This window comes from Triturus cristatus, chromosome 1_2, assembly GCF_964204655.1.
Source record: "Triturus cristatus chromosome 1_2, aTriCri1.1, whole genome shotgun sequence".
Taxonomy (NCBI): Eukaryota; Metazoa; Chordata; class Amphibia; order Caudata; family Salamandridae; genus Triturus; species Triturus cristatus.
Window position 1 is genome coordinate 107,461,614 of NC_140580.1, and position 14,578 is coordinate 107,476,191.

Genomic DNA, 14,578 nt, shown 5'->3' on the forward strand with positions numbered 1-14,578 from the left:
CACATAATGAGGTGAAAGCAAAGGAAAACAAAAGTAATGTACAAATTACTTAGGCCGGTGTAATATCCTTCTCATGGCCGAAGCCACAAAAAAAGCACTCGTCTACAATGTATTTATTTAATTGTGGGTTTTTCTACAGCGCTGCACTGTTATTTTACGGCCACTTCAACCTAGCTTTTGCAATTGAAACTAATCCATGCAAATCAGAATTATTTAATAACATTCTTCGTATTTATATTTCCTTTGTGCACAGGCTGCCGTTGCATTCCTGTAAAATGTTTGCACAATTCTCGGAATTTTTTAGTAAGGAGGTACCACTGGATCCGCCAGTGAAATTCCTGAACTTGAAACACAGGCTGCCCTTGCTGCGCTGGCACGAGGCTGGAATGCCTGTTTAATCTCACTGTACTGCGGTTGCCAGCGGCGCCGAGGCACCCAATCATAAGGGAGAACCGACCTCCACCGAGAGGGAGCTAGAGGATGAAGGCCAAGTGGGCTGGGGCTGGGATTAAAACCAATGGGAAGCAGGGACAGCCTGCACGACCAACCAATCAACGACAGGGTTACAACCAGCGCGAGTTGGTGTTTGCATGGGACCAGGAAGTGCAGGCATCCAGGCTGCTTGCAGCTAGTGACAGTGCGCCAGCTGACAGCTCAGCGGCCGGTGACAGAGGCGGTTGGTGGTGCAGAAAGGGGTCCGGTGGGGGTGGGAGGGGGGTGTTCTTGTGTTCGAACGGTGGGGTCAAACTGGTGTCCTCGAGACAGAGGGGTTGCAGACAGGTGGGGACCTGGACTCAAGGGGAGCGGAGGGTGGGGCGGACAATAAGACACAGAGAGGTAGAGACGAATAGGAACAATAGGATTACGGTGGGGGCCGGGGACAGCACAGGGACGTAAGGGTCTCAGGGTGGAGACAACAGGAACAGACGTGGTGGTGGGACCAGGCATGAGTACCTTGGTTTTATCTTTGTTTACAGCCCAAGGACAGAGGTGTGAGTTATAACACAGCCAGGGGGTTCCAGGGATAGATGTGGGCGGAGTGCCCAGGCGGTGTCTTGGAGCCTGAAGGGGGTGTGAAAGGGGATCGCTGGCAGCACAGGGGCAGAGCGTCCCATCTAGAAGGGATGGTGACACCCGAGCACGGTAGGACAAACGCCTTCCGTGCTTGTCCTGTTTTGCTTGGGAGGCCCCTGATGACGACCATGTTCTACCTTGTATGTTTACTCGGTCTCACGGCGCTCCTGGGTGAGTGAGTGCACTTTAGGATTCTTGCTCGGTGACCTGAATTGACTCTAGCCGTTTTTTTCGCGAGCTAACCCTGTTGGACACTGGGTAAGGCTGCGGGTCACCCCACCTTCCCATAGTCAAGGCGATTGCCTTTTAATCCGTACCTCTAGATTTGGAATGTAGTGTTGCCGTCCATTGTACGGGCAAATGCTGCGTTTAGCAGGTGGCTCTGCGCCAAGGAGGGTGCCACACTCCAAAAAGAGCGATTGGTGTTCCTGCCAATAACATATATTTGACTTCCTTCAAAAGGCCACCCTACAGCCGTCTCAAGTGTCAATAAAACCCTGGTCCCTTAATTTTTAATATTTGCCTTCCCCAGTTCTTTGGGATAACCTAATAAGATATGTAGTGACTATTTCTGATAGATTTTACCGGAATATGTTCATGAAATAAAGGCCAAACGATTTCCATGGCTTCTGTACGTTTCGTTGTTTGACGTTTATAGTAACATGATGATAAGCTGATCAGCCGGTAGTGGGGTGATTGGCGGTCTCAAGGCTGACCGGATAGCAGTGCATGGACCGTGTAGTGCGGTGACTGGTGGGGTAAGAGTTGACAGGACGGCTTATGAACTGTTTCGTCTCTAGTTGATCAGGCTACCGCATAGGTTGAAGGTGGACTACCAGATGTGGTGTTGATTGTGAGGGTGAACCTAAGTACATAGGGTGACTGAGATTTTAGATGCTTGCCAGGCTGTGGGTTAAAAGGTGAATGGCCACCAGATTGTTGCCTAACTGGGAGGTTCTGCAGCAGCTTTCTGGTTGACCCCAGTGGGTATTGATTAAACTTGGGACAGCTTCCATTGTTGGCCCAACAGGACGCTCCACCATGTCTTTAGCAGAGCAGACCCAGAAGTGGTTCCCCACCCACGTGCAGGTGACGGTTCTGGAGTCCCGCAATCTTCCAGCTAAGGGTAAGGGAGCCACCAATGATGCCTACACCATTATTCAGTTGGGCAAGGAGAAGTACTCGACCTCAGTGGCTGAGAAGAGCCTGAGCCCTATATGGAAGGAGGAGGCCTCCTTCGAGCTGCCAGGGCTGCTGGTGCCGGGCACTCCAGAGCGGTATGATTTACATCTCATTGTCATGCATCGCTCACTGGTGGGCCTTGACAAGTTCCTAGGGCAGTCGGTCATCAGCCTCAATGACATCTTCGAGGACAAGCAAAGAAAGAAAACTGAGTAAGTGCTGCTGCTCTGAAATGTTAGAGCATTTACATTTTCCTCTCACTGCTGCTCCCTGTAAGCACTCTACTCTCTACCCTAGGTACTCACTCGCTCACACTTTAATATGCTGTAATGATTCTTTAGGCACTCCTACTTTATTTTTCCTCAAAGTTCACCAGACACAAAATGCACTCCTTCATTGACCCACTGTTACTTTGAAGTCCAAGGTCCTGACTTCCTAGAGTGAAAAGGTCCCGAGTCTGCACCTCGTATCCCCCCCACACGCCCTCTCATTGGCCCAAGAGAAATGAGACTTCCAAGGAGCAGTCACCTATGAAGGCCTGTGGTATGATATTGTCTCAGCAATGTGAGGACCACTCTTTCTTGAACTATCTCAGAAGTTAGACCTCCTTTAGAAATGAAGGTGATTTAACCTACCTGCCTCTCTAGCTTTAACTAACACTACCTTCCTTTTCAGCCTGTGGACTCCAAATATAAAGATCAAGCAAAGGCATATGTGGAGGGTTGTCGGAGAGGGGTGAGCTGTCCGTGTCGTAAGCTCCTGGCATTCTTCTAGCCCTTGTAACCCTCCTCGCCACATTCACTGGATTCCATCTCTATTTTACTCATTACCGGGCTACCCTGACTTTTCACTTTCCACCAGTACTTGATTCTTTTCAGATACTGCCCCCCTTTAATTACTGCTGCTCGCTACCTACTCCGTTTCTGTCTTGCTCCATCCTTGTCGCTAGTGTCCTTTTTAGTTCGAGTCTGTAACAGCGCGTTCTGGTGAAGACTTTATGTAAGGGCTTTTGAAATCTCACAACACGCTTGTGCGTGTGGTATTGTTTTCGTGGCAGGCTATTGGGCTTTGTGTCCGTCTTTCTAAGAAAGACAGCACGCAATTGGGCAAAAGCGGGTGCATGTCCTGCCTTTGCTCCGCCCACGGCCTATTGCTTGCGGTTACCCCCACAGGCCACATCTGTTTTCAATTATCGTGCCCAGACAAGGGCGCGATAATTGAAAACAGATCCTTTTAGCGCGCGCGCACACAACTCCCGGGCTTAGTGCTTTCACCTGATATTGTCCGATTACATTAGGCCACACCCGCTTGCCTGTCCCGCATAATTATAGCGTAAACTTGAACCAAGGCCTTAGCCGCAACGGGTGTGATATTAGGAGATTTGTCATAAGAAGAAGCATTCCCTGAGCTGTGAATACGTAGTGCTTTCACCTGATATTGTCTGATTACATTACATTAGGCCACACCCGCTTGCCTGTCCCGCATAATTATAGCGTAAACTTGAACCAAGGGCATTATAGCGCTTCACACGGAAATCAGCTCCCCTTACACAACAGTTTTTAAGCACAGTGTAACAAAGCGATTTGCACGGAATCACAAGATGCTGCGCCTGAGCCGAGATTCTAACCTAGTTACCCAGTTCTAACATCCGCAGTCCTAGCTGCAACGGGTGTGATATTAGGAGATTTGTCATAAGAAGAAGCACTCCCTGAGCTGTGAATACTTAGTGCTTTCACCTGATATTGTCCGATTGCATTACATTAGGCCACACCCGCTTGCCTGTCCCGCTTAATTATAGCGCAAACTGGAACCAAGGGCATTATAGAGCTTCACACGGAAATCAGCTCCCCTTACACAACAGTTTTTAAGCACAGTGTAATGAAGCGATTTGCACGGAATCACAAGATGCTGCGCCTGAGCCGATATTCTAACCTAGTTACCCAGTTCTAACATCCGCAGCCCTAGCCGCAACGGGTGTGATATGAGGAGATTTGTCAAAAGAAGAAGCACTCCCTGAGCTGTGAATACGTAGTGCTTTCACCTGATATTGTCCGATTACATTACATTAGGCCACACCTGCTTGCTTGTCCCGCTTAATTATAGAGCAAACTTGAACCAAGGGCATCTTCACACGGAAATCAGCTCCCCTTACACAAGTTTTTAAGCACAGTGTAACAAACTCAGGGCCACCACAGCCTCACTCAGGGCCACCACAGCCTCACTCAGCACCACCACAGCATCACTCAGCGCCACATCAGTATCACTCAGCATCGGCTTTGCACTAGTACACCACCACATCATCATCACTCAGCAAGACCTGAGTATCATTCAGCATCGTCTCCTCACCACCACCACCACCCCCCTCTCCCCCCCCCCCGTGATGTGCTCCAGTGTTCGATCCTTAAGTGCAGTGACCTCGCACCTCTGGAGTTCACTCGCTTCAAACATGGGGGCCACAAGTGACCCCAGTATTATACTGTCAGATGGTCTGCAGAGCTAAATCACTCATCTGAGCTGCTGTCCCTCAAAATCCATCTGTGCCCCTGTGATACCTCGATAAACTCAATGTCCGAACGTCCCTCCGTACCCATTTGTTCTCTGTATAAACTTATTGCCCCAAAATCCCTCCATTCCTTTATCTTCCCTCTATAAATACAATGTCCCCAAAATCCATCTCTACCCCATAGATTCCTCTATAAACTCAATATCCCTAAATATGTCCTCCCCGTTCCTGAGCACTGATTTTGTTAAGCATGGCAACACAAAGCACGTGTTCTCTACTGACATTTTAATGTAAAAAGATGTGTTTTAAAAAAATGTATTCTAGGTCTCTTCACTAGTATCTTGTTACCTTGTGATTACTTCAGACTACTTTGACGTGCAACAGTTGTGAACAGGGTTAGCACTGAATTTAGTGAACATTGATGTGGATGGAGAACTAACCTCTGTGTTATCAAACTGGATTTTCGAGTAGACGTGGCTATGCCACTGTTTGGAGTTTTTATTTAGTATTTGGGCTGGTGGTGATGTAATTTGTGCTGGGACTGTGAACCTTTGGAGCTTAGCCATTGCACGTTACTGAGAGCTTGCATCTTCTTTTAAAAAAAAATCTTTATTTGCATTTTTAATATAAGCAACATAGTACAACTGAGAGCTTGCATCTTGTAGTCCAAGTTCCCTTGTTGACTTGTTTGAAAAGTTCCCTTTTCCGAGGTTCCCTGTGTTCTGCTTGATGACTTCTTAGCATTTCACAACATGTGGCCCTGTACTCAGCTGGGTCTGCCCGTATGTCTTTACAATTTGAGCATCCTTTGGTAAAAGGCATGTGCTTTGGTAGATTGAAGATTCCACATTGGAATATAATGGTGTAGAGCTGGAGGGTTTTCGCCTGTATCCTTTTTCCTGATTACCGTAAACAACATAATTTTCGTTTCTCTGCTATTGTGTGCCATGAGCGAATGTAGCCCTTTAAGTATAGGTTTTACATAGTCACAGTTTTTACTCATTTGAGGGCCTACACCGTTTCCTGCATTGATTAGGTTTTCAATATCTGAAGCAAGTACTATCGATGATTGGTTGATGTAAGGTGCTGGGCATGGCTCCACTTCAAGACTAGACAGTTTGATCTTATTTGCTACCAGTGCTTGAAATGGAAAAATAGAAGTGCAGGTACTCTGTACCAGAGTACCTGCTTGTTTCTGAGAAGTGCCGGTACTCTCCAATTAAAAGTATAGCATTTCTCTTGAGAAGTGCCGGTACTCTCCCTCCCATAATAAAAAAGTGCTGGTACTCCGTACCGGCCCATTTAAAGCACTGTTTGCTATATATATTACTTTATCAGTTCCCTTAGGCCTGGCTATAGTGAAGGTAAAACTGAGAAGGATGAAGAATAGGGCGACTGGGGAATGATTGAGATTGCTTACAACGGAATTTCCAATATTCTTATTTGTTTTTTTATTTGAGGAATGTTGTAGGACCCTGGCAGTGTTGTGTGGCTGCTTAAGCATGGTTGGTGGTGGCTTCTAGGTAAATAACTTAACAAATAATTAAATGCTGTTGGGGACATGTTGGCAAAAACCAATGCAAGCTTCATTCCTCTGTTTTCTGGGGCAAACAAATACTTATCCAGTGTTTTTGGGTCAATTTCCAAAATGGTTGTAAAGTAACGAAGTAGCTTAATTTCCCTCACATGAAGGAAATATGTGAAACCCCTAGTAAAAGTTGAACTACCACATCCAATACTAATGAAAAGAATGACATTCCGTGGCTAGAGAAACATTCCTTTTAGCATTGACATGAAATCGAGAGAGTTAGGCAAAGAAACTCAATAGGTAATGGTTGCCTCCTACTCTCATGCATTGTGGTGAATGTATTTTTAGGAGTGGGCTAAGAAAATCAATAGGTAATGATTGCTTCCTACACTCAAAATTTCTGTCCCAACCATAGAACCCCAGTACTGGAGTCTGGTGATTGGAAACCTGGCAATTTTTCATGATGAAATACTGCTTTCTAATGAACAGTTAACCAGCCTTACTTGCTTGGTAGGTCTGGCTTGCTCAACAAGGCACTCTGCTCAAGTGAAGCTTTGCCTATAACTGGAAACCGTCAATCCACTTGCGTTTTTTTCCCCTATCACATTTAGAACTAGTTTTGTAACAAATGCCATATTTTGTGAACACCCCAAACAGATATGTATCTTGGTCCTTTATAAATGGCACCTACTGAAACCACCAAAACACCATATAATTGCACTGGTGCTCATAAAACAGAATGGTAGACCCGAGCGTACATACTATTGGCTCGTTTCAAAACTACTATGGTAGCAAGATCGCCAAATGCAAAGTATGCAAAGAAATTGTAGAGTTATGTGGAGGTATACAACTGTTTCCAGAGCTGCTATTCTTGCTTCAGGTCCACGAATGGGATAAAAGTCACATTGGTTAATAAAGGAGTTTCTTTTCACCTTCATAGGTAATATGGTGCCGGATTCTTATCTTTGATGCCTCTAAAGCCCAGTGCTTGAAATGGAAAAATAGAAGTGCAGGTACTCTGTACAAGAGTACCTGCTTGTTTCTGAGAAGTGCCGGTACTCTCCAAATAAAAGTATAGCTTTTCTCTTGAGAAGGGCCGGTACTCTCACTCTCAAAATAAAAAAGTGCCGGTACTCTGTACCGGACAGTACTGGCCCATTTAAAGCACTGCTAAAGCCTACAGATTGGTAGACCACAGCCCTTTCTTAGTCGCTTATGGAAATGAAAGAGGGTGTCTGGCCCCCCTTTGGATGAGATCCAATCCTTCCTCATGAAATGTGGTCAACAGACCTAGATGGACTCAATTTCATCAAGAAATGTGCTGCATTGACTTTAAACCAAAACGAACCCGTGCAAAAATGTTTAAACCAGCCCCACAGTGCCCGAGTCGGGATTAGAATGGGGTGATAGCACACTGTTAGGTCTTGGCAATCAATTCAGCTCTGAAAGCAGCCCACTAACCTGCTGGCTACCAGGTAAATGTCAGAGTGGTCCTGCTACGAGCGCACTTCCAACTCTGCGGTACCTATTTTATTGAGTTGAAAGGACGAGTCATCTGTGCCGGAATTCGATTGTTCCACTTGCAGGCCCACACGCTGATCGCTGCAGCACATACTGAAGCCACGGTGCTTATTTGTTTCCAAGTATACACAATGGGTCCCGTGTACAGCGGAGCTATTGTCCCATCAGGTGTGACAGGTAGGGCCTGTTTGGCGAGGTAGTATGCAAACAAGCTCCGCCGACCTGTTTTATCCAGCCTGTTGGCAAACAAACGTAGCTGCCACAGACTGGCTGCCCTCTGGAATACCTCCAGCCTGCCTTGCGGCCTGTACTTGGCAACCGGTAAACACCGCAGAGGGATGACTCCCAATAGCAGGACTGAAACCCATGCAGACAGAGTGAAATGTACCTTTTAAGGGATGTGCGGTACGATTGTCGCCAACAACATCTTGCACAGGCGCAGTATAGCATGTGTTCACGGACTCATCTTCTGCAGACCACTGTGGCTGCACCGCCTTCAGCGGAAACGTCATTTTACTGCTTTCTTTAGGAATGTCGAGACGTGTGAATTCAGGAAAGCCAGCCTACCTGCTCCTTGTCTTCCTGAATTCAGATACCTCCTCCCTTTTATTGTTTTTCATCTTTTTTCATTGGATTTATATGCGTAAAAGACAGTACCATACTGTATTTACCAACAGTGGACTTTTAAGCTACACTGTTTTATATGAGATAAAGGCTCCAATACCCTTTGGCATTCGTGGCCTGTAAATAATCCCAATAAAATCATGATACCATGAAACAATACATACTATAATGGGCAATGAGTGCTGTTTCTTCGGACGAGACATTTATAGATAGCAGGAAATTCAATGAAATGCGGCTGAATCTCGTTTAGAAGAGCTGCACTTAAGTGATTTAATTTTAAATATGTTAAATTATTAACTATAACTATTTCAGTCTTTTTAAAATAACTTCACCCTAACTCAAATGTCAAACCTAACCATAATGAACTTAAACAAATCTATTTATTTACCCTCACACGTAATTGTTTTAAAGTATTTAAACTATATTTGATTTATATCCTATACTTTATACTTAATTTAGATTAATTTAAATTAAATAATATACCCCAACGCTTAATTCCTCTCAATTAAAATATATTAAAAGAAATTAGGGAAATCTGACAGTTAACCCTTATTTATTTAAAGTAAAAACTAACTAACCACAACATTTAAGTAATTATAGTTATCCAAAATTAAGTATTGCCATTCTCTGCCACATTTATGTTGAGGCTTTACGTCTACTTTTTTATCAGTACTACAAGCCAGGATACTCAAACTGAGCATAACTAGAGCTAACCATCTTGGGCAATCCCTGCTACCCGTAGTAAGTGGGGAATCCAAGAAGGGGGGCCAAGTGGGAAGCATGGGGTACCAAGCGTTGCCTTAAGTGATTTGTGAATATGGTGTTGACTTTAGTAATGCTTTGTTCAAGAGTATGCTAGTTCAAGGTTATACTAATGCTTGCCTCACCTCCAAGGCGCTCAAAACGAGTGACATATAAATAATTTCTGATGTGGGCAGAAATGGGAATTACACATAGCGCATTGGAAATTCCAATTATCACGTGAATACCACTTCTTCTAAAAAATTGTTTGGGGACATTTCACCTAATCTCAGCTGACGAAAACCGCAGGTGATAAGAGGACTTAGGGAAAATATGTGGAAACGCCATGGCCCATATGTGATTCTCTGTTCTCGGGGGGTATATTTGCAGTAGGCTGGTATTCCCGCAACTCTAAATTACCAGTGCCTGCTGTATTGGTACTTGCAGGGTGTGGGAATACCAACCACTCCCCTTATATTTTGAGCCATTGTGGCGTTTCCATTACTGCCCTCCGTCTGCGACCTCTGGGAATTTGGTTGCTCCCGCTGGCCTATTGTTCCTGACTTGAATATCCGGTGGGTGGAATCTTTGGAGGTTATTTTTTTCCCTGTTGTGTTAGCGGATACTGGTTTATTGGGAAAGTATCTGAGTTATCAGCGAGGTTGAAGGGCTCCTACGTCTGCCAGTATTTGAGGTGTGATTGATGTGGGACTGAATGTCGGAGATGCTCTTGCCTGACTGAGGCAAGTTATGCTTATCATTTTGAAGAAAGAAGGGAACCTGCTGCTACTGCCTCTTTCCCGGTCGTGACAACACACCCTGTCTAAATAGCAGTCAGTGGTTTCAGTGCCCTTGACTCTCAAACCATAGCCACTAGGCAAAATCCTTTCTAAAATTGGCACAGTTGGACTGGGGATTAGTGTGCTCTTTGCTTGAGTGACTTTGGGCCATATGTGCGTATTTCTGTTTTCGCATTTCCTAAATAGTGAATCCTAAGAAATTGCTACTTAGGAAATGAAAAATGGAATGTACGAAAATATCGATTCTATTAGGAAATCGCAACTTGGAAATGCTACACCATTCGTTACTATGGGCTTAAAGGCCCATAGGTACAACTGGTTTTGCATTTCCAAATTTGCGATTTCTAATAGGAAATCGCAAATTATGAAATGCTAAACCAAGGGTGCCATACGGGCCTGAGGCCCCCCATTGATGCACCCTAAAAAGCAAGTGCTGCACATGTAAAGTGCACAAATGCCATGGCGGCATAAGCGTGCTATATGGCACATTAAAATGTGCATTTTAGGTGCATTGTTTAAAATTGCACGTGGTTATTGACTTGGGGTTGATGGTAATAGCATTTCCTAAATGCCCATTTTGCATTTAAGAAATGCTTTGTACATGTGCTTAGGAAAGCGTAAATCCCTATTTGCAATTCTCTATAAAGGGAATCGCAAAATGTGATTTATACTGGGTAGAAATCGCATTTTGCGATTCCCTATCTGCCTTTGTACATATGGAAAGGCAATATAGCATTTCTTAACGGACCGAAATTGCGATTCGGTCCTTTAGGAAATACTAAATCCTTCCGTACATATGGCCCATAATCCTTTCACCCACCCACCTTGCAAATCTCGACAGAACCAGTCACTTCCTACAGCACAGTCTGCAGCGAGGGGAGGGCGCCCCATTGAAGCCCAGCTTTGACCTTATTTGCACTGTAAACAATCCCTTGAAGCATGTATTAACCAAAGATTTCGGCTACGACCTGCGACATAACCTATGAAGACCGTGTTCTGACTGTCACCTCTGTGAAGTTAGGCATTACACACTGTGTGTACATATTTGGTTTGTGTATACTCTGTTAAGCCACTACTGGTTTTAAAGAGATCAGCCCATTAATGAGAGTTAACTGCAGTATAACATTGCTGTAGGTGCATCGTTTCTGATACGCCCCTTTTTCTTTATTTTGTACAACCTGAACTTGAAATGACTGTTGCATCTCCGAGGAATCCTCTCCATTACACATGCTTCTGTCCTTCCGGTCTGCCCTTTGAGATAACCTCCTTGAGCATCTCCTTTACTGCCCAATGTTTGGAGTTCGGATCAGTGTAAACCCAAGTCCATGCCGGGTGAACTACTACTTCACGGAGAGGCAAGCACTTGTATCTCAGTTACTGTTGGTTCTAGACTAATCTTGAAGGGGAAAACATTCATCCTCCAGTTGTTCAGCACCGTAAAAAATTGTAAATTGATACTTGTATATCGCACTACTCACCCGCAAGGGTCTCAAGGCGCTTGTATGAATACTGCTGTGGAACCCATCCTGGCTTTCCCTGTGAGGTGTCCACTCCTGGGCACCCCCAAGGTGGAGGCCAGGCATCCTTAGCGTTGTGGGGGCCGTTGTGGAGATTAAGCAAGCTATTGCCCAGAGTTGCAGAGTGGGACTCCATGATTGGAATAGGCACCGAGGCGAGAATTGTCAGGTCCGTGGAATTTTGAGCCCAAGACCCGCCGAGGCGGGGGAATTGAACCCTGGTCCCGGGCCAGACCTCTGCATCAGGGTCTGCCGCTCTAACCATTGAGCCACACTTCTCCATCTCCGTCTGACCTGGTCATCACAAAATCCAGCATTCTATCATCCCTCAATGGGAGGCTAAGGATAATTTCAGAATCCCCTGATAGTACTGGTTACGTGTGGTCAACATTTCCATGGTTATGAAATGTGTCACTGACATCAATAGAGAGTTACATATTCTTTGGGTCCATGAGAGGACACCAGGGAAACTTTGAAATGTTGAGTTAGCTTTGGGTAATCTCGGTTGTAAACCAGTTGTGATGTAATCTCATCAGTTCCTCTCAATTCATGGGGCCATTTATTCATAGGGAGTATGTGTACACAGTGATCCAGTAATTATCTGTTAAAGTCTTCTTATGTACAGACACCATGCACCAGGATAGTAGGGGGCCTACACTATGGATCACTGGGATAACCGCTTGTTCAAGAGCTTGCGGGTGATGCTTGTTTGTGAAAAAATATATAGGAAACAATTATTAAAAAGGTGAGGTAATATACAAACAAAGGGACAGAAACAACTTTTTTAATCCCATTGACCAAATATGACTACAAAGAGATGAACTAGTTTATACTTCTTTCTTTATTACTTATATCTTTGTATTAGAAAATGATTTCATTTTTTTCAGAATTTTTACATTTCAAAGACTCATATAGTGTCCTTACACATTTTCTCTAAGTCTTTCTTTGTAAACGTACAATTTTATGAACACAATATCATTGCATATTCGGTCAAACAATTACATCACAGCTTATATCAAACAAAAAAAGTGAATATTGAACATGGCTTTATTCAGTCTAAGCGCGTTTCGGCGTTCAGCCTTCCTCAGGCGGCCATGATATTCATAACTCCTATAACATAATAAGAAAAGAACAATCTATAATAGTTTGTACATACCAAATCACTCAAGTGCACATTTCATTAAAAAAGGACCTACATGGACCCTATACATATATACATTTATGTACATATTATTTACAAAAAACAAACACAAGCCATCTCCAATTACGCTAACAGGACCAAAAATATTTTGCCAATCATAGTACATGACCTACTATGAATTTCACTGTACTACATTATTTTTACTATTTTTAGCCTGACTGCTCATATGTAACGAAGGTCGACATAGAAACTGCCTACCTTATTTATATCAATCTTGCATTCATTCTTTGGGTGATGCTTGTGCCTGAAGGTAGCATTTGTTAACAGATACCGAATGGATTCCACTTTGTTCTCTTGCACTTTGGGCTGCTGGAACTTGAACAGTTGGTCAGGGTTCATGTCGTTTTTCTCAGTTGACACCCAATTGTTCGCTACCTCCTTTAGGCTTACGCACCCATCCACTAACACTGCCAGTTGTGGCATAGCTGCTTAGTCAGCTAACAATGCGTGAGCCACTATTTTCTTCATTTGTGTGTCTATCTACAAGTCAAATATCGGAAAACATTGCCTAAAAATCTTTGATTCACCGATGAAGTGGAACAGAGCTTGTGGAAGTGTTGAACATTTTGAAAAAAAATGAGCCGTTGTGCAGAGCGAAAATTATAAAAACTCAGTCCATGCAAAACACTAATGTGTAGAGGAACCCCTAATGGCCATTCATCAGATACGAGCATTGCCAATACCAATGGGTCTCCTCTTTTGGCTTTGCCTGTCATTTTAGCTATCTCTTCTGCATCGGCAAAATGTAAAAAAAATAATTAAATGGTCTGCAACAATGATGTATACACACGCGTCCATCATTATTCATGCGCACATATGCGTCATGTTGCTACAGTGGCCCCAGGCTGATGACCTATAGGCATGCATTTGCCACTATGCACGATTGCATCATTATGCTGCGGCTACTTTTTCCTAGAATAAGTAATGTCAATCTCGGAGCATCAATTTGTAAAAAATATAAAAAGCGCTTGAAAACATCTTGTTTTGAAAGCAGTGGCCCAGAACAGGAAGAGAGCAGACTGAAGGGATAGACTATCTTGGGTGGGACAGCAAGATAGAGTCTGGGGCATGGGGATGTTGGGGGGGGGGGGGGGAAGTATCATGCTGGGAAGAGGCCCTGAAACACATGCATTCCCAAACGAAAAAGTAATAAAAGTAGTTCCCTGATGAGGGGCCATGGAAAAATTCAAGCCATCCATTCAAAAGGATGGTTAATAAGCTGTGGTGTAGGACAGAGTCAAACACAAGAGGAAGGAAAGTCCTAAAATGAATAGTAAGCAAATGAGATTGACAAGAAATCCAATCAATGGTAAGCAATGGGCTGATCCAAGGCAACTCTAAGTATCAGTATGGTACACAAAGGTTCTTAGACAGCAGACGGCCACAAAGCTCTCTGTTGTGTGACCTAATAAGGACAGATCGCTGCTGATTTTCAAGGGACTCTAAACAAATGTGAAATTTCCAAACCTTTCGAAAATTCAAACCCTTTCTACTTTTTCTATTCTTAAGCTTATTTTGTAGCATCTTCTTGGATGATAAGTATGGGGTGACCATTTCTCATTCTACAGTTCTTGACCTAGAGAAGTGTTTCTTCTTTTTGTTTTGAGCTTCCTTGGGAAGCAACATCTGGCAGAAATCTTTCTTCTTGCTGTGGGAATGCAAGCTGTGACTGATAACGCACCTGTGTATCGAGTACGTTGCAGTACTCAAGAGAGAGCGCGAGAGAGAGAGAGCGCGAGAGAGAGAGAGCGCGAGAGAGACAGAGTGCGAGAGAGAGCGCGAGAGAGAGAGAGTGTGTGTGTGTGTGGTCAGGCTACATGGAGAATTTTCACATCTTTATTTTTCAGCTTTAGCATTTTTAACACTAAATCCAGTTTCTTCACGTTT

The 14,578-nt window shown here is 44.1% G+C and overlaps 1 protein-coding gene across 1 annotated transcript in view; it reads left to right on the forward strand.

Annotated features, from left to right (window-relative positions):
- Positions 1-581: 581 nt before the first annotated feature.
- The window catches only part of RAB11FIP2 (RAB11 family interacting protein 2), a 110,771-nt gene continuing 96,774 nt past the window's right edge, over positions 582-14,578 (forward strand). Inside the window, exon 1 of the mRNA XM_085603063.1 lies at positions 582-2,468. Within this exon, the coding sequence (XP_085459189.1) occupies positions 2,116-2,468 (353 nt within the window). The 5' untranslated portion in view covers positions 582-2,115. The remainder of the gene's footprint in view (positions 2,469-14,578) is intronic.